The sequence below is a fragment of the Prionailurus bengalensis genome, chromosome A2 (genome assembly GCF_016509475.1).
Source record: "Prionailurus bengalensis isolate Pbe53 chromosome A2, Fcat_Pben_1.1_paternal_pri, whole genome shotgun sequence".
Taxonomy (NCBI): domain Eukaryota; kingdom Metazoa; phylum Chordata; class Mammalia; order Carnivora; family Felidae; genus Prionailurus; species Prionailurus bengalensis.
Genome location: NC_057348.1, coordinates 166,920,023 through 166,944,132, shown reverse-complemented (window position 1 = coordinate 166,944,132; position 24,110 = coordinate 166,920,023). Strand labels below are relative to the sequence as shown.

Below are 24,110 nucleotides of genomic sequence, written 5' to 3'. Positions count from 1 at the left end.
TTTTTTTTCAACGTTTATTTATTTTTGGGACAGAGAGAGACAGAGCATGAACGGGGGAGGGTCAGAGAGAGGGAGACACAGAATCTGAAACAGGCTCCAGGCTCTGAGCTGTCAGCACAGAGCCCGACGCGGGGCTCGAACTCACGGACCGCGAGATCGTGACCTGGCTGAAGCCGGACGCTTAACCGACTGCGCCACCCAGGCGCCCCTGTCTTCGAGATTTAAAGCTCACCTCATGTGAGAATGCCACAGTCTCATACAGGACACGCTAGCGAAAACAATATGGACTATCAGGGCGCTTGGGAGGCTCAGGTGGTGAAGTGTCTGACTCTTGATGTCAGCTCAGGTCAGGACCTCACAGCTTGTGAGCTCGAGCCCCGAGTCAGGCTCCGCGCTGACCGCGCAGAGTCCGCTTGGGATTCTCTGTCTCCCTCTCCGCCCCTCCCCCACTCACACGTACACGCTCTCCTGCCCTCTGTCTCTCAAAAATAAATAAACTTTAAAAAATATACACTACCGCTCAATCTGACGCAGGTAACACAAAGATGAACTCAAACAACGGACATACACTGCCGAGCGCCTACTGTGTGCTAGGCCTCTGTCAACACAACTCCACTTGTTCGGGCCCCGCTGCAAGGTCGAGATTATCACTGTCCTGTTATACGCGCCTGGAGCCACCAAGCGCATGAGGGCGGAGCTGGGGTGGCAGCGTGGGCTCAGCCGGCTCCTTCCGCTGTGTGAAGTCTGTCCCTTCTGTTTGGACTTCGATGATGGAAAATTGCTAAGCCAAAAAAGGTAAACGTAACCGATAAAAAAAAAAGGTTTAAAGGGCACCCAGGTGGCTCAGTTGGCTGAGCGTCTGACTTTGGCTCATGTCACCATCTCACAGTCTGTGAGTTCGAGCCCCGCGTCAGGCTCTGTGCTGACCGCTCGGAGTCTGGAGCCTGCTTCAGATTCTGTGTCTCCCTCTCTCTCTGCCCCTCTCCTGTTCATGCTTTGTCTCTCTCTCAAAAATAAACATTAAAAATTTTGAAAAAAAAGGTTTAAAGAAAGGGTAGAAACTGCCGTTACTTATTTCTGAAACTCTCCCATTTGGTGACTCTGGGAGGCCCTGGGAGGCCCCAGTAAAACACAGCACTGCAGGCCTTTATTTTTACAAAGTTCTCCTGTTCTTTTGACTCGCAATGCAGGGGGTGTGAGAAACTAAGCCTGTTTCCATTCCTTTATCCTAAGAGATTATTTAAGCGGGTGTCACAAAATGGCCAGACAAAAGTTGCTTTGAATTTAAACTTCTTCCAATTTTATGAATTTTATGGTTTCACTAGAAGAGAAGATGTGTCCCCCACTGTCTGGGTTGGAAAGTCAGTTTACGTTGGCCGGGATTTTTAGCAGCATCTCAACCGTTTTTAAAAAGCCCGCGCACGAACATCGGGCGTCCCCAGCCTCTGCTGGTCTTCCTGCCCCCGCCGAGTCCCACCGGCGCGCACACACTCTGGGGGATCGAGGGCCTTCCCCTACCTTTCCTTCAAAGAATTTTCTCCTCAGCTTGGCGTCCGTGGGCGGCACTGTTCTCCTCAGGTCTCGGTACCACTTCCTCACCACGTGTCCCCTCCAGGAGGCCTGGATCCTGGAACACAGGTGTTTGAAATGACCGACTCAGGACGGCTTCGACAGGCCAGGCGTTTCAAAACCGGGCGAGACCGGGGTGGGGTGGGGTGGGGTGGGGTGGGGCCGAGGTCGAGGCGGGAGGCAACATCCCCGCCACCTTGAACGTGAATCTTCACGGCTGGGCTGCAGGACAGCGCGTCCCAGGGGGGCCGTGGGGCCCGCGGGCGCGGGGGGCCCTTCCTACCTTGTCGCACACTTTACTTTGAACAGCCGCGCTCCGTCGTGAATCACTCTGGTTTGGTACTGGTTCTTTCTACAGAGGGGGCAGGTTTTTTTATTTGCGAATTTTTCAAAAGCCTGGAGGCATGCCTGAAGAAGAACATTGAACGTTTTATAAGTAATTACTTATAAATAACATTTTTACTTCTAGTGTAATTATAGCGCTCTTTTCTCTCATAATTATGAGACAGTCCAATTTAGATTAGAGCGTAAAGGGAAGAAGTTTCATCAGATGTTAGCACCTTCCTCATGAAACTTGTTCCAAAAGTGAAATTTTACAAGAATGTACATGCAGCTACATCAAAAACTCCTGCCAACAGCTCGCGTCAAGGGAGGTGACGGCTCGTGCGTGAGGCTACCGCAGTCGGGCCTGGGAAGCGGGCCGGCACTTTGATGTGCGCCACCAGGAGGAGTGCGTCATACAAACACTTGTGGGTCTTCCGTCGCAGAAGACTCGGGACTTTCACAACAGGATGAACTGCACTGTAGCCTAAAGTCGTATTTCTAACTCCAAGCGGTGGTTACGGACAAGGCAAGTGGTTCTTTTCAGGAGACTTTAAACGAGCGATCGCTACACGGGCGACGCGCTGCGCACTTTACGAGGGAAGGAGGCGGGACTCACTCACTCTGTGAAACACATGGGAACATGAAAGCAGCACCTGTTTGCGAGAAGACAGAAATGTTTGAAGTTTAAATTGGTTTTCAAAGAGCAGCAGCATAAATGCATTAATTAAAAGAAAAATTCGGAACGCTTAAAAGGTAGGCTGTGTTGTTTCTTTGAAGAATTAAAAAAGCAGATGAATAACCTCGGTATTTCTAATATTTAAAGTTGAGCACAGCACAGGTATATCATCTCGACGAGAAAAACTCCATTAACAACAATCTGAAACATCAGACACAGGATGATTGCTAGTAAGCCGTTAAAATGAGTGTGTTAAACACATTAGGAAATAGATGTGTTTCCTGGGCAGACCCTGGGAGGGAAGGGGGCTGGCGCGTGGGGAGGGAGGTGCCCAAGGAGGAGACGGGGGAGCGCGAACAAGTGTCTTTGCTTAGGGCTTTGTTCAACCAACGGCAGCTTTATTAATTCTAACACACTTCAGTTTAAACAGCAATAAATCCTACACACATACGAAACACTTGTTCTCTCTGAAATGCAGGGAAAGTGCGCTCACAAGAAAGCATCACCTCTCTGTGACCCAAATTCTCCACCGCATAGTGATATTCTGGGCTGTGGAATAAGGAAGAGGGTAGTAGGTGGTTCTTCTGGAAGGAGAACCAGGGGGTGATACCAGGACACCAGCCCCAGTGAGCTGCGAGCACGCGCACGGAGGCAGCCCGGTGAGAGGGCCCGCGGCCCCGGCTTCTCCCAGAGAGGAGGAGCGGGGCGTCGAGGGGCTCAGCTCCCAGCAGCCTCTAACACTACTCCTGCTGTGAACACCTCCCCGGTTCCCCCCGCCCCCTTCCTTCACTCTACTCTTCCCCTCTTAAACAGGAAGAATGGAAGAAATACTGGACTAGATAGAACCCACAAAGTTAGAAAACCTTGACTTGAAAGTGACTGCCAATAAGCCTAAACTGGGAAACCTCAGTCACGCGGGTCCTCGTTAATTATCGCCATTAACCTAACAGCACCCTTTGGTGTGCTCGATTTTGCATTCTTTGTGGAATATCCGTCAGTTTCATCAGCAGATATTTGAGGATCTATGGTGAATAACACTGTACTCTGTATATTTAAAATCAACTCTTCTTTAATGTTTATTTTGAGAGACAGAGCATGAGCTGGGGAGGGGGAGAGAGAGAGATCAAGAATCCCAAGCAGGCTCTGAGCTGCCCGCACAGAGCCTGATGTGGGGCTCGATCCCATGAACTGTGAGATCATGACCTGAGCCAAAATCAAGAATCAGATTTAACCGACTGAGCCACCCAGGTGCCCCTAAAATATACTTTTAAACGTCCATGAATGTTTGTTATCGGCAAACATTATCTGAGATAAAAGTAAATGACCAAGTGGTGGTCCATATGCTAGAAGTTGGGACTAGATTCCAGCTGCCCTTGAACATACTTGCTGAGTCACCCTGGTGTGGGTCACTTGACTTGCTTGTGCCCTCATCTATTAAATGGGTACAATGCCTCCCTCTGGGACGCACAAGATAACTGAGGTCCTCTGAAATCATAAATGCTGGAGGAAATACCAGCTGTTGTTTGTGACTAAGGAAAACTCTAAACACAGAACAATAAACAAAGTAAACATGCAAAATGAACACAAGTGTCTGTAACTGTGACCAAACGAAAGACTGAGTGAGAAATGTATAAAAACCAGAATGGAAGAGACGGGCATGGTGCGTCCCATCCCTGCTCCCCCCAAGACACTTGGAATAAGCTGTCATTCTTCATACACCAGTCAGCCTCAGTATTTACAGCGTAATTACAAAAGACGTTGCTGGGGCCGGAAAGACTAGTTGTGGTTCTAGTCACTCTTGCCCCACTGAAATACTAAATTATCCTAGATGATAATTCTGTGGTTTAAGGGCTAAAATCTCTCCCAGATTCCCAACTTTCATACAGGTAAGATGAGGTCTTGATAGAGAACTGGAATACAATAAGCACGTTTAAAATAACCTGTGAATTCAAATTAGTAAAGAACAAACGTTTTATGGCTGTGAACTAACTTGTTAACGACGAAACTCATTAAAACAAATTAAGTTTGAGAGTTATGTGCCAGGTAGTGAGGAAAGCCCGAGGTTCCCAGGCTATGAACTGAGAGCTGCTCTGACTCTCTTTGCTGTATTTTCCAGCAAACCCGCACCTGCTCGGTAGGAAGCGCGGGCAGCGCCCACAGGAAGGCACTGTAGGGCGGCTGCGAGCTTAACACAAAACACCAGATCCTCGAGGGGGGAGCGCCCCGAAGTGTGAGGGGATCACAGGAGACTGGGCAGGCACCGTATGCACAGAAATCTCGATGACGCGCCTCGACTGCATATTGTCTGCAAGATCAACCTTACTATGGTAAGGGTTCGTGAATGAAGACGTTAAAAGATTTTACTTAAACATTCTTATACAAATTCTTTGGAGATTCAAGCTTTTCTTTTTCTTTTTTTTTCTCTTTCTTCCTTCCTTCCTTCCTTCCTTCCTCCCTCCCTCCCTCCCTCCCTCCCTTCCTTCCTCCCTTCCTTCCTTTCCTTCCTTCCTTTTTTCTTTCTTTTTTTTATGATTTCAGTTCACAAAACAACTTAAAATTCCCCTTTGCTCTCCTTGTTCCTGCACTGCAGGCCTCCGCTCACCCTCTAGCTCGTTTCCGGCCAGGGGAGCAGGAGCATTCCTTTTGTACAGACTTTGTGCTTGAGAATATCATTCAGTAAATAAACAAAACTTTAATGAGAGTGTTTACCTCTCTCATACACACACTCTAATTAACGGAAGAGAAAATGTAAGTATTTGAGGTCACGTAGGCGGAAGAAATTGGAGAAATGAAGGCTGGGATCTTAAGCTCCAGCTTCGTCTAGTCCCCAAGCCCGCTTATCTGATTTTCCCGCTACACACCTGGGGGCGAAGTTCAAATTCTTCTTTGCATATTGGGCATGGCTGCGTTGAGTCCCCTTGCATGATGGATCTTTGTTTCACTTTTTCCCATTCCTCTGATGATAGTGGCAATGGGGGAGGTTCAAACAGGCCCAACTTCTGAGCTGAAGTGAAAACAAGAGAAAATGGAGGTACAATACGTCCAGAACATAGTACTCATAATGTAATGACATTGTTTTGCAAACAAATTTGAAAACAAAACATACGGCGTACTTTCTTCCACCGTATGGGGAACACTGGTCTTCTATGGGTGCTAAAAGTCAATGGTAGGAACGCTTTTATTTACAAAGAATTTCCCATACTTGTGTCATTTTCACAGTATTCTCCACGTAGGCAGGACTGCTATCGGTTTTCAGGGAGAGAAGCTGAAGACTCTGACGTTTCCACATGTCTTGGCCAAAGGTTCTCACTTGTCGCCTATTTTAGGATTCAGCCTTCAGTGTTGTCTTCTTCCGATTTAGCCCATTTTTTGCCACCAGTGACCTTCACAGAATGAGTATCAATCAAGTTTATCCCTTGCTAAAGATTCTTATGAGGTAGAATTACTGTCAGGATGGACTGACCACCCAAGCGATCCTCGACAGCCGGCACGTGTTCTCCTGGGTCAAGTGTGGAGCTCATGCCTCAGTGGGAGTCAAGTGCCTCCCCGGGTGAGGGAGCAGGTGCGGCGCCCCCCGCGGGCTCCCTGCAGACGGACAGTGAGGTGTTGCAGCTGGAAACCAGAGTAGGAAGCTGTGCCAGGGACACCCTGAGCACCAGCAGAGCGCTCCAAAATGGGAACTCGTGTCGTGGAGACGTGAGCGTCAGCTGGAAGACAGGAAGGGGGAGTGAAGGCCAGCTGGCCGAGAGGAGGAGCTGAGGGAAAGCAGGGGTAGAACACGGGAGGGCCAGCGTGGGAGGCCTGCGCCCACATAGACGGCCCAAGGCGCGGGCCCCCACGCGCCTGCTCCCGGGAGGCTGCCAGTGGGGCACATGCCCGGAGGAGTAGCAGCAGTCAGGGGTGGGTACAGGTGGGAGTGCAGGACGGGGCCAGCCCTTGGGGCACATGGAGGAGACCCCCGGCTGTGGGCCCTGCGCTCGCCCCGCACAGCAGTGATCCACATGGGAGCACGGTGATGGAAGGTTCCAGAAGGAGTGGCTCCACAAACTGTCCTTTAGTGTACTGAAAGAATATGCTTCCAAGAACTTTTTTGGGGGGATAATTTTGGGTCTTTTCCTACCAGTTATTAAGACATATTACAAAGCTCTTATTAATTAAAACAGTAAAATACTGGTCTAGAGACAGAAGCCGCCAAATCATAACCCTCCTCTCTCTCCCTCTGTGTGACCATGGGATCCTGGCACAGGAAGAAGGGGGGTGCTGCGGCTCAGCAAACAACACCTAACAGCGTGCTGACATAAATGCTTCTGTCAACTGCTGTTCCCAGTACCTTGTGCAAAATAAACTGTGATGAGGTCTAAATGGGAAAGGCAAAACTTTGAAGGTAAATAAAGAAAATGTGGGAAATCTTTGTCATCTCGGAATGGATGAGGATTCCTTAAATCCCCCAAAGCATAAACAATAACAGAGAAAAGCTGATGGATTTAACAGTAATCAGAAGGAATATTTTATTCAATAAAAAATAACACATAAAATTAAAAGAGGTGCCAGGCCAGGAGCAGATCTTCTCAGTGGTAAATCAATGAGGGATTAATATGCAGAGTACATAAAGAACACCACCCAATCAGCAAACGGAGACCTGACTGCAACACCAGGTAAAGGCAGTAATGAAACTATGATTTGGGCGCCTGGGTGGCTCAGTCTGTTGAGTGTCTGGCTCTCGATTTCAGCTCAGGTCATGAAATCACGGTTTGTGATTTTGAGCCCTGAGTTGGCGTCCACACTGTCAGCACGGTGCCTGCCTCGGATTCTCTCTCTCTCTCTCTGCCCCTCCCCTGTTGGCACATGCACTCTCTCTAAGTAAACTTAAAAAACAAAACAAAACATGATTCAACCTTATTAGTGATTAATGAGCAGAACAGTTAAAACTTTTTTTTGCAAATGTGAACAGCTCCTGAAAGAGTAGGTCATTTCCTCCCCTTTAATCTCCCTTATTTTCCAAGTTGTGAAGTTCTTCCTGATGTCTAATTTAACTCTTTCCTGCTAAACTATGATGATCATCTACTTGATCAAATCCGTAAATTATAGACGCACAACGGAAGGCAGTCACTAAGTTATTATATAACATCACACCAAGCCTCTGCATGTTCTCGAGCTACGCCGTCTCCTAGAACACGACCGGCACTGTTTGCGGTTCGGAGGACAGTGCCAGGTGTCCGCTGGGCACCGCTGTGGTGGCAGGCTCCCCTCCACGCCGTGTGGCCGCAGCCCCCAGGCTTCCCAGCACGCCTCCAGCCAGCACACGCGCGCGAGGGCTACACGCCCCCGGACAAACCTATTTTCCGTGCCCGGCATCGTTTAAAACTCTTCTCTATTTCTAAATTTACAGCCTAAAGTAATTTGAGACTTGCAAAATGTTGTAAAACCAGTATAAAGAATCCTCGTGTGCCTTTTACCCAGTTTCCCCAAATGTTAATATTTTACATAACCCTAGTTCGATGATCAAAATGAGGGAATTCATGCTGACCTAGCAGGTGCCAGTTAGTCTGTATTCCTCACGGATCTCGTTCTCGTCTCACTGAAGTCCCCTTTTTGTCCCAGATCACACACTGCAGTCTGCTGTCCTATCCCCTGCGTCCCCTCTAATCTGGGGCGGTTTCTGTCTTCATTTGCTCTCCTTGACACTTTTGAAGAGAGGCCCAAACTGTAGAATGTCCGTCCCTTTGGGTGTCTGAAGTGTCCTCATGATTAAATTCACATGTGCATTTTGGCGACGGCACTTTCTCAGAGCACGGGGTTGGGGCGCGTGCTGTCAGCGTGGGGCCCTATGGTGACGGCACTTGGATCACTTGGTCAGGGTGCTGCTGGCACAGTGTCACCAACATGAGGCTGCGGTGTCTCCCTCTGTGGTGAGTGGACACTGTGAGGCTGTGACTACATCCTGCGTCTCAACATGGTCTCCCACCGGCCTCAGCATCTGCCAATGCTTGTTCTTACTGTGCTGTTGGCCAGACGGTGATTTTTGGCCCCCGTCTATAGATTTATTCCCGTTCTCCTGTGAGAGTGCCTGATTTCCGCCAGTGTGGACCAGTGGATAGTTATCGTATTCTACTATTTTTACTTATTCATCTTTATTTTCTTGCCCAGATCGTCCCCGTAATTTTTAAACTTTAGTACGTACATATATTTCTGTAAGATTATAAATGAGAATAATTTCTGTTCTAGAAAAAAAAATTACACTATTAATCTCAACTAGATTCATTAGCTCTAATAAGCCAAAATATGAATGATGAGATGAACTTACCTAAAGTTAAGGGTGGTGGTTTTGGATCAAGAACATATTCTCTTTCTGGATCTTCTACTTTAGGGCCTTGTACCGTTGTTTTAAGCCCAGTATCTATTACTGCTTTTGTATTTCTTTTTAGAGACTTGGATCTGGTGTCTCTCTGTTGTGACTTTGTCTTGGAAGGATCTGCTGTTGAAAGATTTCGAAGCTGAAGGTCATGTAAAATGTGATCTTGTAAAGCAACCGCAGTGACTGCTAAGTTATCTTGTTTAGATGAATGACCCTAAAAAGTAGGAAAAAAGCCTTACATGCAGAACGTTATGTAATACATCATTTGGAAGAAAACCTAGGCTTTACTACTCAGCCCTGGCAGCACACTAGACCAAAGTTAATAGTAAACAGTGCTTGACCCATGTCACCTAGGTGCAGGGAAGCCCGGTGTCCCCATTTGTGTTGGCGATACAGTCACATCGTTTAATTACTGAGGTCTTAAAAATGAATTAATTCGTCATGACCTATAAAAGCTGCGCGTGCCTGAACACATTCTGTTTCACTACAGTAAAATTAGACTCAAGGCAAATCTGGCTTCTGTAATATGAAAGAGATTCTTGCAACTAAGTACATGCCTTTTTGGTGAAAACTTAGACGAAAACTGCACAGCTGTGGGATGCTTTAGTGGGGACTAAGGGGACAGTTCCTCTTTGGAGCGAGGTCTTGCAACTGTATTTTTATACTTTCAGATGGCTGAATTAAAATGTATTCAGGAGGAAAACAGTGTTTGTTTCCATGCGGGTTGCATACCTTACGTTGTAGCATGCTGAGTCCGGAGAGGCGCCGCTCGGCCCTGTCGGGTTCGATCGTCGTTGTCACATCCCTCGAATTCTCCCACCGCAGAGACAAAAGCAACAGAAAGTCAGAGTTAGAGTGTACGTAAACATCTCTTCTGAAGTTTATGGGGAAGGCATGTTTGGGAGTCTGATCGATCCACGACTGTCTGCCAGAGCGCAGCACCGAGCCACGCACCGTGATTCTAGAGAGACTCACACCAGTCACGACCCACTGAGCCCTGTCCTCAAATCTCCAGCTAGTGGGAGGGAGCCTATGAATATAAATGAGAACCATCCATTGCTCGATACACTATTGTACGTAAACACAACAAAATTTCAGACTGACGAGATCAGAGAATAGTAAGTGAAGTATCTCTTTAAGAGGACATCTAAGCTGGGGTTTGAAGGACAGATAAGAGGGAGATGAGCACACTTAACACCCCGGGATCAGGAGGAGACAAGGCACTGGGGAACTCGGCCTGTGTTTATTATTTATGGGGGAAAGGGAGCCACGAATATCCTGGAATTCAAGGGGAGTCCTGTGACCTCAGTCTGTCCAGAACATAGAGATACAGAATACGGGGAACAAACCTGTTGCTGGGCAAGATACTATATCTGAGTTGTAGTGTCCTCACCCTAAAACAGGCGTAATGCTGCATTCCTTGCAGGGTTATTTTTAGGATTAAACGAGACCACCCTGCAAAGCATCTAAAGGGCCCTTTCATGCAGAAGATACTCTGTAAGTGGTTATTCTTGCTCCAATTCCCTCTGAAACCGGTGGAAGAATCTGAATTGGCCCTTTTAGTTTTAGTTTTTAGGCAAGGGTCCAGCTTTTGAAGACAAGGGTCCAAAATCCACAGGAATGGAGAGAAACAGTAGTTATTAAAGTCATCTAGGAAATGGGGCCTAATTTTAGGACTAGAAAGCAAGACATCCAAAATATGTATCTAAGGATCAACACCTGCATTAAATTAGTCGAGAAGAAAAAAGTTGCTGTCGAGTGGAAAGTGAGGATACGGGAAACAAAGCTGTGATGTTTCCGAGGCTGAGTGGGGGCTAAGACGCTTCGGAAACTAGAAGGCAGTTTCTGTGCTCGCTCTCCAATCTGGCCTCAAGGCAGGCGTGCAAGAAGTTCCTTCCTCCCTCCCTTCTTTCTTTCTTTGAAAAGTTTTAAATGTTTATTTTTGAGGGGGGGGAGGGGCAGAGAGAGGGAGAGAGGCTCTGAGCTGTCAGCTGGGAGCCCGACGTGGGGCTCAAACTCAGGAACCACGAGATCAGGGCCTGAGCCAAAGTCGAATGCTTAACCGACTGGGCCACCCAGGCCACCCCCAAGCAGGAAGTTTCTATCCAGCCTTTCCATCCGGACAGTGTAAGCCGCAGTAATGGCACAAGGGATTTGAAATGCTGTGGATCCCTTCCAGAATCTTCTTCTTTCACAACACCTGTACCCTGGCAGAACATAATTTACATCACACTAACAACTCTTTAATTATCACAGCTAGCTACCTACAGCCTACGGTTTTCTCTCAAGTGACTGTACCGTAAGCCACTATGATTCACGTGAAGGTAAGAGCTTCTGAAAAGCGTGTACCTTCTCCGCCCCACAGTATCATTAACTTTCCGAGTTAATGATAATACCATTATCGGATAATAAATATCATCAGATATCTAGTCCCACTCCATTTTATAAAGGAGAAAACAAATCCAGAGATCAGGGGCTCCTTCAAGATTACGTAATTAATTAGTCTGCAACAATGGGAGGGTTAGAAACTTGATCCTTGCCCAGCTTTAAGAGCCAAAATGAACGAGAACATTCTTTCTTGGTAAATTCCACCATTAACAACCAGTTAGAAGTGTTAGGGCTTGGTCACAAAAATCTCCACGGTGGTGCCAGTGTCTACGTGACCTCAAGCTTATCGATAAGCATGCTGATGGGAAGCACGCACACGAGAGAAGGCCGCCGGACACGCCGCCTCGCCGTTTGGTAGCTGGTGGCCCCCTCGTTCGTGCGACGTGGGGACACGGCGCCGAGGGGGGCAGCAGCGCGCAGACGCGCAGGCTACCGGTGCAGGTGCTCCCTAACAACTTCGCCCTACCTGTGGGCTCGGCTCCCGCTCAGTGACGGGCAGTGTCACCGCTCTCACACACCGGCCGGAGGTTAGGCCCTCCCAACAACGGTCGCGATTAAGTAGGCCGCGCGGGGGACCGAGGGCCTGCGCTGCCCGACGGGGTCCCCGCGGCCGCGCTCCCGCCCCGCGCCGGTGGCACCCGCCCCCAGAACCGACCTCCGCGCCGCTCGCCGTTGCCCAGCAACCGCGGCCGCGGCCGCCGCGCCCCGGCGCGCATGCTCAACGGCCGCGCCCCGCCCCGCGCACAGCGCCGAGTTCGGCGTGCCGGCGGCGGCTCTGCCACGCCGCGCGTGCTCGCCGGCCCGGCCCCGCTCTCGGCCACAGCACGCATGCTCGCGGGCTCGGCCCCGCGCACGGCACAGACGTCTCAGTCGCCGGCGCGGCGCTCCCACGCCGCGCGTGCTCGCCGGCCCCGCCCCGCGCACGGCCACACCGCGCATGCTCGCCGGGCCGCGCTCCTCCCGCGGCGCGCTCGTCCGGGCCCTGGGTGGTGCTCCCCCCGCCCCCCGCCCTCCTGAGTCCCGGGCGGCTGCTTCCCCGAGCTGCCGGCACCGTGGTTTTCTGCACGTTCATCCATCAGCCATCGTTGCGCAAAGGACTGTCCTGTGCGCCGAGTTCCATTGGCGTCCGCCCTTGCGCGCGTGCACCTGCCGGCCCGACTGCGTCTCCCGCTGCTGCCGGGTGGCGCCCGCCGCCCGCGCCCTCGCCGCGCTCCCCGGGCCGGGTCCCGCGCCCCCCGCGGCCCGGCGGGCGCGGGCCGGCTCTCCCGCGGTGCTCTTGTCTGTGCCTGTGGCTGCTCCGTGGGCTCGGCTGAGCGTCCTCCCCGGTGGGCTGCGCTCTCCTTCCGCCGGGACCTGGAGGGCTCTGGCCAAGTTCGGTCGGATGCCCGACGTGAATTGTGTACGCGGGGTGCCGGCCGTTCACGCTCCGCGAAGTGACTTCGAGCGCCGCGCGTGCGGCGCTGGGCTGCCTCGCGGAGGGCAGAGTGTCGGGCGCTTCTTCGGGGCCCTCGGGCCGGGGTCGGTGCCCAGCGGGCCAGCCCCTCCCGGGCTCCCGGGGGGGCCTCCTGCGGGGCGCAGTTGTGTCCTCGCGCCGCTCCAGTTGTGGCCTGGACACCTCCGCTCGCTTTGTTTCCCTTTTCTTAACGATGACAGTCGAGTGCCCGAAAACCGTCGTTGGTTCCATTTTGTCTGATCTTTTACTTGTTGGAGGTAAAACCTTAAATCGGGTCCCTAAACCTCCGTCACGGCCAGAAGCACAAATTGGGACAAGTTTGTCTTTTTTTTTTTTTTTTTTTTTAATGACAGTGACTCAGTTATTTAAACTTACGTTTGTACTTCTATTGAAATAAGGTTCAGTTCAGAGTACACAGAAAACATACAAAATGCAAATAGTCCTGTTTTGTTGTTTATTTTGAGAGTGAGTGCGCGCGTGGGGGAGGAGCAGAGAGAGACTCCCAAGCAGGCTCTGCCAGAGCGCAGGCAGGGCTTGAACTCAGAAACCCTGAGGTCATGACCCCAGCCGAAACCGGGTCCCACCAGGCTCCACAACTGAGCCACCCAGGCGCCCCCTCCCCTTTTTTTACTTCCCTGAAAGTGGGTCTAAAGAAGTTACCAAGTTGCTTAGAAATCGACCAGGAAAGACCTGAAAAGTTAAAATGTTTGCTGCAACTTTGGAATAAATAGCATTCTGGCTGTGAAACAAGGTAATTTGAAGCTCCACTTCAGATCATTGTGTTCTTAGCGGAATTAAATTTTCTAAGCTGGCCACTCCTGTTTGGAAGTTTTAAAAAATAGCCTAAGGAGAAGCTAAAATTTCTTGAGAAGCCAAATTAGATTCATAGTTGATTTTACTAATCTTTCACACAGTAGCTTCAACTTTTCCAACAAATATTGTCACCTTGAGTTATGTTGCATTAGGGATGGGTCTAGAAGGCGAGTAGGGGTGTCTGCAGTCCTGAGAGTTTTTCATCCTGTGAATGAGTGATAGGACCTGTGGAGGACAGAGCGGGAAAGCTTTGGGTTTAGATAGGTAGACCCGAGGTCAAGTCTAGACTTAGCTTTTAGGTGTCTGAATGTGACAAGTGACTTCATTTTCCCAAACGGGTCCTTTCTACACAAAGGGGACCTTTGTTCTTCTCAGCATCCGCTAGCCCTTCTCCGCCAGCACTGGGGACTCTTCAGTCCCGGGACAGACTGTACCGTATGACCAGCCTGAGCTGGTCAGAAAACCAGTGTCCCGGCCACAGCGACGTAGCTGGGACAGGCATATGACCTAGCGTGGACGGTCAGATGGACTCCGTGTTTTTGTAGGAGCTGCCAGAAAGTTCTTTTAATTCTTCTTAACGCAGAAACAAGAGAAGACCTGTCATCGGGTGGGAGCTGCCGCTGCGGGGCCAGTCCGTGAACTTCAGAGAAGGATCACATAGGAAACCGCAGAGACCTGGACAGAGTCCCAGCCCTGGCGACGTAGTTTACGCCCGGAAGCCAGCCCTAGTCCGTGTTCTCGCTTACCTGAGTAAATAGGTTTCCTTTATGCCTCAGCCAGTTTGGGTCCGGTTTTCCGTTACTTGTAACGGGAACAATTTGAATGATGACTAGGAGTGCTGTTAACCACTTTATGCCCGTGGCTAGATTCCGAAACGTCTTACGTATATGAGCTGCTTGGGACAGTGGCTGCCACTCTCCATACCCCTTTTAAGGTGTCTTTCTTGAACTCCATAAAGTTTTAAGAAAAATCCCCATTAAAAAATATCCCCCTCCGCCTGTTTCCGATTCTGTGTCTCCCCCTCTCTCTCTGCCCCTCCCCCGTTCATGCTCTGTCTCTCTCTGTCCCAAAAATAAATAAACGTTGAAAAAAAAAATTAAAAAAAAAAGGGGGCGCCTGGGTGGCGCAGTCGGTTAAGCGCCCGACTTCAGCCAGGTCACGGTCTCGCGGTCCGTGAGTTCGAGCCCCGTGTCAGGCTCTGGGCTGATGGCTCAGAGCCTGGAGCCTGTTTCCGATTCTGTGTCTCCCTCTCTCTCTGCCCCTCCCCATTCGTGCTCTGTCTCTCTCTGTCCCACAAATAAATAAACGTTGAAAAAAAATTAAAAAAAAATATCCCCCTCCATCCAAGTGTTTAAAATCTCACAACAGCCTTACTACCTGCGGGTTTTCCACCCAAAAGAAATTGGTCTTTTTTTTTTTTTTTAATTTTTTTTAATGTTTATTTATTTTTGACAGAGACAGAGCATGAGCGGGGAAGGGGCAGAGAGAGGGAGACACAGAATAGAAGCAGCCTCCAGGCTCTGAGCCGTCAGCACAGAGCCCGACGCGGGGCTCGAACTCACGGACCGTGAGCTCATGACCTGAGCCGAAGTCAGATGCTCAACCGACTGAGCCACCCAGGCGCCCCGAGAAATTGGTCTTTTTGTTAGCTACGCAGAATACTTTTCTGCAGGCTTTTGTTTGGAAATTTAACCTTGTAATTATTAGTTTGTAATTCCTGACAAAAATCACAGCTGACCTGGCTGATGTTTGAAGAAGATGCTGTGGGGAGCGCGTTCCTTATCCCTCCTCCAGGTAGTGAGTTCTGTGCTTGGAAAGAAATGATACTGCCCGAGTGCGACGTTCTCGGATGGGGCTAAGTAACACGCATAAACAACCCGTCTCACTCCTGAAAGGTGCTCTCAGTGATTTCCGTTTTAATGTTCTGGCTTTAATTTTTTTTTCATTCGATCACAGATGGGCCTACGATACTGCACGTAGGCAGAGCGCACGCTTGCGTCTTCTGAAAACCTGGTCGAGCCCCTCTCCATGGCGCTGTTCGGTGCCCTCTGCGAGGGCACTCACACGACTAATTTATTCTCGAGTTTCTCAAGCATGAACCGAGTGTTCTGGGAGTAGTGTGAAGAGAGAGGACGGTGGGAGACGAGCGACGGCTGGGGGTGTACGTAGACGGGCAGATGTGCTTCGTTGCTGTGCTTAGTCCCGCAGGGGAGGATGTGGATGCACCTACGGTGCACAAGCTCTGCCTCTGCTCTGCCTAAAACCAAGCTGCCGTGTGCGGCACCGTATTGAAGGGGTGTGTGCATAAACACTGTGACGAGAAGGGTGACGGTGCCCGCACGCCTCACAGGAGGGGTCCAGGGATGGGAGGCTAGTCACGTGGGAAACGTTGCTATGGAGGGGAACCCGATATTGCCTCTTGTCCGTGGAGGAGACGATGCCGAGAAAGCGTCGACACTCTGGAATGGCAGCTGGAGTTTGTGTGCTGCTTGGGGGTGAGGTTTTGCCACGATCACCCTAGAGCCAAGTCCCGGACAGTGATGTTGGGAACCTATGGATCTCGGGTACCGTCCTGCCCACGGGGTTTGAGTTTGCCTGTCTGCGTGGCCTCCACCAGACCCCTACGTGGATGGGAATGGTTTGGCTGCCTCGACGCCCTCCTTCTCTCCTATTTAATATCTCGGTACTCTCCAGCTTCTCCTTTGTCATCTACGAAATGCTCTTTATCCTACACGATGCATGTTCCGTGCCTGCCTCTGTTCACGCAGTCCTTGACGCTGAAAATATCCGTAAGGAGCCGAAGCCAATGGCACTGGGTCCGTCTTCCTCCTTAATATAACGTTCAGTGTTGAAAGCATCACCGAAAACAGGTGTCCTTCCGTTTGTTTCTCGTAATCTTTAGTATTGCCTTTAGCTTTCTAACCCTTCTAGATTTATTACTGATCTCTGGTTTTAATCTTGCTTCTGCCCAGCTACTTCCCTTTTTCAAATAACTCAAAATCCTTGTCTGTATTTTGTGACACGTGAGGTTCAGCAGTTGTTGGGAGATCTGCCGTCTCTCCTTGTCCCACAGCAGCGGTCACTGTAGAGACGCGGATGTACTGCTGGGAATTTCTAAAGTATTTTCTCTCCTAGAGATTATACTAGACTTTTGTTTTACGTTTGGTAAAGAAAGAAAAAAGAGCCGAAGGCGAGTTGCCTTAACTCCTGTGGCAAAATGCATGCGTGTGTTTTTATATCTGTGACCAGAGGCACAATGATTGCATCATTCCTGTTCACGTTACCATAGTGGTAAAGTAACACCGATGAAAATACTCGTGCACTGGAGAAATGGGGAGAAATCATCTTACTTCGGTTCTTTGTCTGTAGAGTCGTGGGTATAACAGAAGAACTCTGTTTAAAAACTTGTTTTCTGAATAGAAGGTGGAGCACGTTCGTGCTTTATTGTGGAATCCAGGATGTTTGGAAGCAATTTATCACTTCGGTAAAGAGCGGTGTCCTGTTATGATCTAAGGACGGACGTGATAAAGATATTCATGCTAAAAAATGCTGTGACCACAATGTGCCAGGCGTTGAAAAAATCTTGTCAAAAGCAATTAGTACATATTCATTGTATTAAAGGAGTTTGATTGGGTAATGTGACCCCGTTTCAGACATTTGTGAATTTTCTGCCCTAACTGAAGGTTTTGGAAGCTGTGTAAAAGCATTAGCAATGCCAGGTTCCCAGTACAGTCCCTGTGGTACCCTGGGAAATCCAGGTGTGCCAGTCTGCAGCCACCGCAGGTAAAGAACTGTTTCTCTAAACATGGGATTGGTTTATGCTGTTATGTTTAATGCAGAGAAGGCTGATCACTGATTAAATCAAGGTGAGGTTTTTTTTTTTTTAATTAATAGTTTTTATCTGGTAACATTTACTGATAAATTGAGCAGGTCGTACGGAGAGTTCCCATTCCACAAGGTCAGCATTGCCCCAATGCCAAGACGACATAAAGATATAAGAAAAGAAGATTACAAACCAATATCCTCATGAACATGGATCCAAATTTCTTAATAAAATATTACAAATAGAAGTCAACAAGGTATAAAAAGAATTATGTGCCGTGACCAAGTGGGACTTATCTCAGATATGCAAGACTTAGTCAACATTCAAAAATCAATTAAGGTAACCCATCACATCGACAGGGTAAAGAAGAAAATTCACATGACCACATCAATAGGTGGAGAAAAAGCATTTGAGAAAATTGAATACTCATTCTCAATAAAAACTCTCAGTGCCCAAGAAATGGAGGAGTACTTCTTCAACTTGATAGAGAACCCTAAAAAAACCCTACAGCTAACATCATGCTTAATGGCGAAACCCTAGATGCTTTACCCCTCTGGAGAGGCAAGAATGTCCCTTCCCACCACTTATTCAACCTCATACCGAAAGTCCTAGCTAGAGTAATAAGACAAGAAAAGGAAATAAAAGTATACAGATTGGGAATGAAGAAATGAAGCTATCTATCTCTGTTTACAGATGACATGATCATCCATATAGAAAATCTTGAAGAACTGGCAAGAAAAAACTTGGAACTGATAAACAATGATAGCCAGTTTCCAGGACGCAAAAGCCAACCACTTTCTTATAGATCAGCGATGAACACGTGGGATCCGAAATTAAAAGCAGAATACCATTTATATTAGCACCAAAAATGGAATGCTTAGGTATAAATCTACTAAAATACGTACAAGATCTGTCTGAGGAAAACCACAAAACTGATGGAAGAAATCAAAGACCTAAGTAAGTGAAGAGAGATCTCTCATGTCCCTGGAGAGGAAGGCTCACTGTGTATAAGATGTTGGTTTTTCCCAGCTTCATCTATGGATTCAACACAACCAGCAAGCTGTTGACAAACTGATTCTACAGTGCATTTGTCCTTTGTTTCTTAAAAAACAAACAAACAACGAAAACTTCCCCTCTTGTTCTGCCTTCTGTGATTTTAACTGAGCATTTTATATGCTTCCATTTTCACTTCTTTCTTAGTATATAAACTACACTTTATTTATTTTTATTTTTTAAAGATTTTTAAGTGATCTCTATACCCTATGTGGGGCTTGAACTCAACAACTCTGAGTTCAAGAGTCACATGTTCTGCCAACTGAGCCAGCCAGGTGCCCTAATTATACTTCTTTTAAAAATTATTTTAGTGATTGTCTGAGTGTTTACCATATACATTTACAACAACATAAATCCAATTTCAAATTACACAGTACTGCTTCATGGGCAGTGCAGGTATCTTGTAAGAATGTTCCCAATGTCTGCCTCCCACCCCTTATAATATTGCTATCATTCGTTTCACTTATCCATAAGCTTTAATCACTCAATATATGGCTCCTTTTTATTATAATGAACAACAGTTTCTTTCACTTAGTGTAATGTTTCAAGGTCCATCCGTTGTAGTGTGATTCAGTACCTCAGTCCTTTTTACAGCTCAATAATATTCTGTGGTGTATATATACCACGATGTGTTTATGCATTCATCTGTTGACAGACGTTGGGTGGTTTCCCACTTTTTGACTAGTGTCGAGAGCACTCCTGTGAACATGTGTGTATACCTACACGTGAAATTGCTGGGTCATAGGGTAATTCTATGAGAACTGCCAAACTGTTTTTCTACGGTGGTCACACTGTTTTATGTTCCCTCCAGCAAAGTATGAGGGCTTCCGTTTCTTTACATCCTCTCCAATATTGGTGTTTCCCACTTTTTTTTTTTCCATTATAGCCTTCCTACTAGTTGTGAAGTATATCTCATTGTGGATTTGATTTGCATCTCCCCGATGAGTAAACGATGTTGAGCATCTTTCAGTGTGCCCTTTGGCCATTTGTGTATCTTCTTTGAACAAAGGTCTGCCCAAGTCCTTTGCTCATTTTTTTAATTGGCATGTTTGTCGTTCTGCTGTTGACTTTTAGGGGTTCTTTATATATTCCAGATATAAAACCTTTATCATATATGTGATTTGCAAGTGTTTTCTCTCATTCTGTAGGGTGTTTTTTCACTCTCCTGACAGTCATCTTGAATCCACAAAAGTTTTTAATTTTGATGGAGTCCAATTTATCTATTTCCCTTTGTTGCCTACGTTCTTGGTGTCATATCTGAGAAATCACCAGCAAATCCAATGTCATGAAGATTTTTCCCTATGTTTTCTTCTACAAGTCTTAGAGTTTTAGCTCTTACATTTAGGTCTGTGATCCATTTGAAGTTAATTTTTGGAAGGCAAAGGTCCGACTTCATTCATTTGTGGATATCTATTTTTCCCAGCACCATTTTATTTGGAAGACTTTTCTTTTCCATATTGACTGGTCTTGTCACTTCTGTCAAAAATCAATTAAACATAGGTGTAAAAGTTTATTTCTGGGCTGTCAATTATATCCTTTGATCTGTGTGTCTGTCCTTACACTGGTACCATACTGTTTTGATCACTGTAGCTTTGTAGTAAGTTTTGAGATTGGAAAGTGTGAGATCTCCCATATGCATTCTGTAATGTATTTTTCAATTTCTGCAAAAATGTTATTGGGGTTTTGAGAGGGGATTCATCACAGTGAGTCTGTGTATCACTGGGTATAGTACTATCATCTTAATAGTACTAACCCTTCCAATCCTTGAACACAAGATATTTTTCCATTTATTTAGGTCTTTTAAAAATTTCCTTCAGCAACATTTTGTAGTTTTCAGTATACAAGTCTTGGGTCTCCTTGCTTAAAGTTATTCCTAAATATTTTATTCTTTCTGATGTTATTGTAAGTGGAATTATTTTCATAATTTCCTTTTCAGGTTGTTCATTGATAGTATCTCCTTTCACTTTTGAAGCATAATTTCACCAGATACAGAATTCTAGGTTAGTGAATTTTTTCTTCTAACACTTAAAATATTTACTCCACTTTCTTCCTGCTTGCATGATTTCTAAAGAGCAGTCTGGTGTCCTTCTTTTTTTTTCTGTAAGTAAGGCGATTTTCTCTGGCTTCTTTCAGGATGTTCTCTTTTTCTTTGTTTTCTACAGTTTGTATATGATATGCCCCAGTGTACATTTTTTGGTATTTATCTTGCTTGATGGTCTCTGAGCCTTCTGGATCTGTGGTTTCATGTCTGTCATTAATTTTGGAGAACTTAAAAAAATTTTTTTGTGTTTATTTATTTTTGAGAGAGGGAGAGAGAGAGAGAGAGAGACAGACAGACAGACAGACATAGAACTTGAAGCAGGCTCCAGGCTCCGAGCTGTCAGCACAGAGCTGGATGTGGGGCTCGAACTCTCAGACTGTGAGATCATGACCTGAGCTGAAGTCAGACACTGAACCTACTTGAGCCCCCCAGGTGCTCCCTAATTTTGGAGAATTCTTAACCATTATTACTCCAAGCGTTTCTTATGTGCCTCTCTTTCCTTCTCCTGGTATTCTCATTACAAGTGTGTTAAATCTTTTGTATTACAGTTCTTGGATATTCTCTTCCATTTTTTTTCTCATTACTTTTTCTCTTTGAACTTCAGTTTGGGAAGCTTCTATTGATGTGTCTTTAGGATCACTGATTTTCTTGCCCATCAAGGCTTTCTTCATTTATGCCACAGTGTTGTTGACTTCTAGAATTTCCTTGCAAATCTTCTGTAGAATTTCCGTCTCTCTGCTTACGTTGCCCATCTGCTCTTGAATGTGGTTCACTTTTTCTATTGGAGCCCTTAGCATCTTAATCATGGTTGAAAAAAGCCTTCATTTGACAATTCCAAAAAGCTCTGCCATATCTGAGCCTCGTTCTGATGGTTGCTTTGTCTCTTCAGAAAGTATTCTTGTTTTTTTTGTTTTTTGCTTTTTGTATCCCTTTTATTTTAATTGTTGAAATCCAGTAATATGTATTGGGTACTAGGAACTGAGGCAAATAGGCCTTTAATGAGAACTATATTTTTTACCTGACAAGTAGTTGTGCTGTGTTTAATCTTTGCTGTAGCTGTAGGTGTCAAAGCTTGGATTTACTCCAGTGTTCTTACTGGATGCACCTCTATTGTCCTTGGGTTTCCCTTGGGGCTTCTTCTTAAATAGATGCTGTGCCTCATTGCTGGCTCACTGAGCTGTGACCCACTCTGATTATACTGGAGCTCTGTTGATGGGGACAAGGTATTGGGGAGGAGAAGCATTCTATAATTTTGTGATTGGATCTTCAATTCTTTTTTTTAAGAGTTTCTTTTTTAAATTTTTAAAGGTTTACTCATTTTTCAGAGACAGAGAGAGATAGAGTGTGAGGAGGGGAGGAGCAGAGAGAGAAGGAGACACAGAATTGGAAGCAGTCTCCAGGTTCTGAGCTGTCAGCACAGAGCCCGACACAGGGCTCGAACTCACAAGCTCTGAGATCATGACTTGAGCTGAAGTCTGATGCTCAACCAACTGAGCCACCCAAGTGCCCTGGATCTTCAATTGTTTAATGGACCAATGTCTTTGGGCTGTGATCTTTACAAGAGTCCCTCAGTCCTATTTCTCCCCTTATATGAGACAGGAAAACTAGCAGGGGCACAATCCATCCAATTGTCCTTCCCCAGGTCACAGAGCTTCAACGAGACTGCCTCCTCTGAGGGCAGGTCCCTGCAGCAAACGGAAGAGAAGAGAACACTGGCTGTATTCCAGAGTGCCTACTTCCCTTCCCACTGCCACAGACACCAGGGGATTTGGGGGCAGTATTACCTGTGACAACCCGGTCAGGCTCCTGCAGGTAAAACTCATGAAAGTGTGGGGCCTTGTAAGATGGCACCCATTGTGGTTTTTAGCCCCAAAGCTCGTCCAGGCTCCTTGCCCAGGGGTTACAGTTACCGTGTAGCACACCCCCCAGCTGCAGCCCCACCCAGTCAGCTCTGCTGCCCTGTGACCCCAGTCCTCTGGTTGCTCGAAGACAAGTTGTTGGTTTTCATGTTATTGAGCTTTTTTCTTGGTGTGAAGGTGGGAGTGATGGGGACAAGCTCTGTCTGTGTTGGAGTAAACACCGGAATTGCTGAATCCAGAGAAGCTGTTGTTTGTATGGCTTTGTTTTGTTTTTCCTTTAACTGTTGGGTTAGCTCCTCTCATTCCCTTTCTTTGGACATTTTCTTCTTTCTCCCTTATTATCTGTCCTTTTAGTCTTTCTTTTTAAAAAAATTTTTAAAAAGCTTATTCATTTATTTTTGGGGTGGGGGGAGGGAGTGGGCAGAGAGACATGGAGAGAGAGAGAGAGAGAGAGAGAGAGAGAGAGAGAGAGAGAGAGAATCCTAAGCAGGCTCCGCACTGTCAGCACACAGCCCGACGCAGGGCTTGATCTCACAAACCGTAAGATCAGGACCTGAGCCAAAACCAAGAGTCAGACGCTTAACCGACTGAGCCACCCAGGTGCCCCATTTTAGTTTTTCTACCTGTATTTTATGTGATCCCAGGATGTTTCCCCATGTGTCCTTTGTTCTCCGGTGCCTATTGTTTACTTCGTGTATATTTTCAAGTTTTGGGTTTTCTGAAAGAATACCTTTCTGTCAAATGATAGAGCCTTATTATAAAATTTCTAACAGTATATAATTGTGCAAAGAAGAAGGCAAACATACACACACACCTACACACATGCGCACATGCTGAAAGCCTCACCTCCCGGAAGTAATTACCATGAACATTTGGTGCACATCATTTAGCTGTATTTCCAATGCACATATACAGATAGTTGTGAACGTTAGTTTGAGACAAAGAGAATCACACTATATTTGCTATTTTAAAATAAAAATTATTGAGTTTCATTATTTGATAAAAACTTTTTACTACAGATTTTTGTTTCTAAAAGATTTTTCTAAAATATAGGGGAAATTATGAAAACATTGAGGTGTTGATATGCTAGGTTTATTATGCAATTTCTTTACTGGATGTTGAGAGGATTAACAAACGTCCCTTCCCCTGCCCCACTGTCACCTGTGCCATCAGGATCCTTGTGTGGCCCTTGCAGAAGGGACACTGCACAAACTTGTAAAAATAGGAGGCGAATCGATCGCAAAGCTCAAGTCACAGATCTTGTGCAAGATTTGGGATTCCATGTACTTGATGAAAATGATGTGGTCAACTCACAGGTAAAGCTGTTCCTGATTGAAAATCTGGCAAATTTAGGCCAGGTAGTGATTTTATTTTTGTTTATTTATTTTTAAAACATTTTATTTATTGAGCGATCGATCGATCCATCTACAAGTAAACCTTACCCCCGGCATGCCCCGAGATCAAGAGGTGCACATTGTGCCGACTGAGCCAGCCAAGCGCCCCGGTCCAGGTAATGATTTCGGAAGAGAGATTGGCAGGGAGGATGGACGGGAGGTTTGCGGCTGAGGGTGGAGAGAGGCTCCTGGAACACGGTGAAGAGCTCCCTGAATCACTGTGACAAAAGGCCATGCTTTTGCTGAAGTCAGAGTGGACGCGAATGTCACACTTGGGTCTGGCGCTGTTTATTAATATTAATTATAGTCATATTTTATGATGCATGCACGTGGCCCGTGCTTGTGTGTCTGTCGTGGCTTGT

At 46.8% G+C, this 24,110-nt stretch overlaps 1 protein-coding gene across 8 annotated transcripts in view; it reads right to left on the bottom strand.

Annotated features, from left to right (window-relative positions):
- The window catches only part of RNF32 (ring finger protein 32), a 38,098-nt gene extending 26,129 nt beyond the window's left edge, over positions 1-11,969 (bottom strand). The window contains exons 1-8 of one of the 8 annotated variants that reach the window (XM_043590031.1): positions 11,779-11,964; positions 9,657-9,743; positions 8,874-9,138; positions 5,431-5,573; positions 2,514-2,546; positions 1,853-1,977; positions 1,519-1,627; positions 527-781 (exon numbers count right to left, since the gene is read on the bottom strand). In XM_043590031.1, coding sequence (XP_043445966.1) covers positions 659-781; positions 1,519-1,627; positions 1,853-1,977; positions 2,514-2,546; positions 5,431-5,573; positions 8,874-9,138; positions 9,657-9,671 — 813 coding nt within the window. In that variant the 5' untranslated portion in view covers positions 9,672-9,743; positions 11,779-11,964 and the 3' untranslated portion in view covers positions 527-658. Of the gene's footprint in view, positions 1-526; positions 782-1,518; positions 1,628-1,852; positions 1,978-2,513; positions 2,547-5,430; positions 5,574-8,873; positions 9,139-9,656; positions 9,744-11,778 lie in introns of those variants that run through there. The other 7 variants (XM_043590025.1, XM_043590027.1, XM_043590029.1 and 4 more) reach the window with 7 other exon arrangements.
- Positions 11,970-24,110: the final 12,141 nt, after the last annotated feature.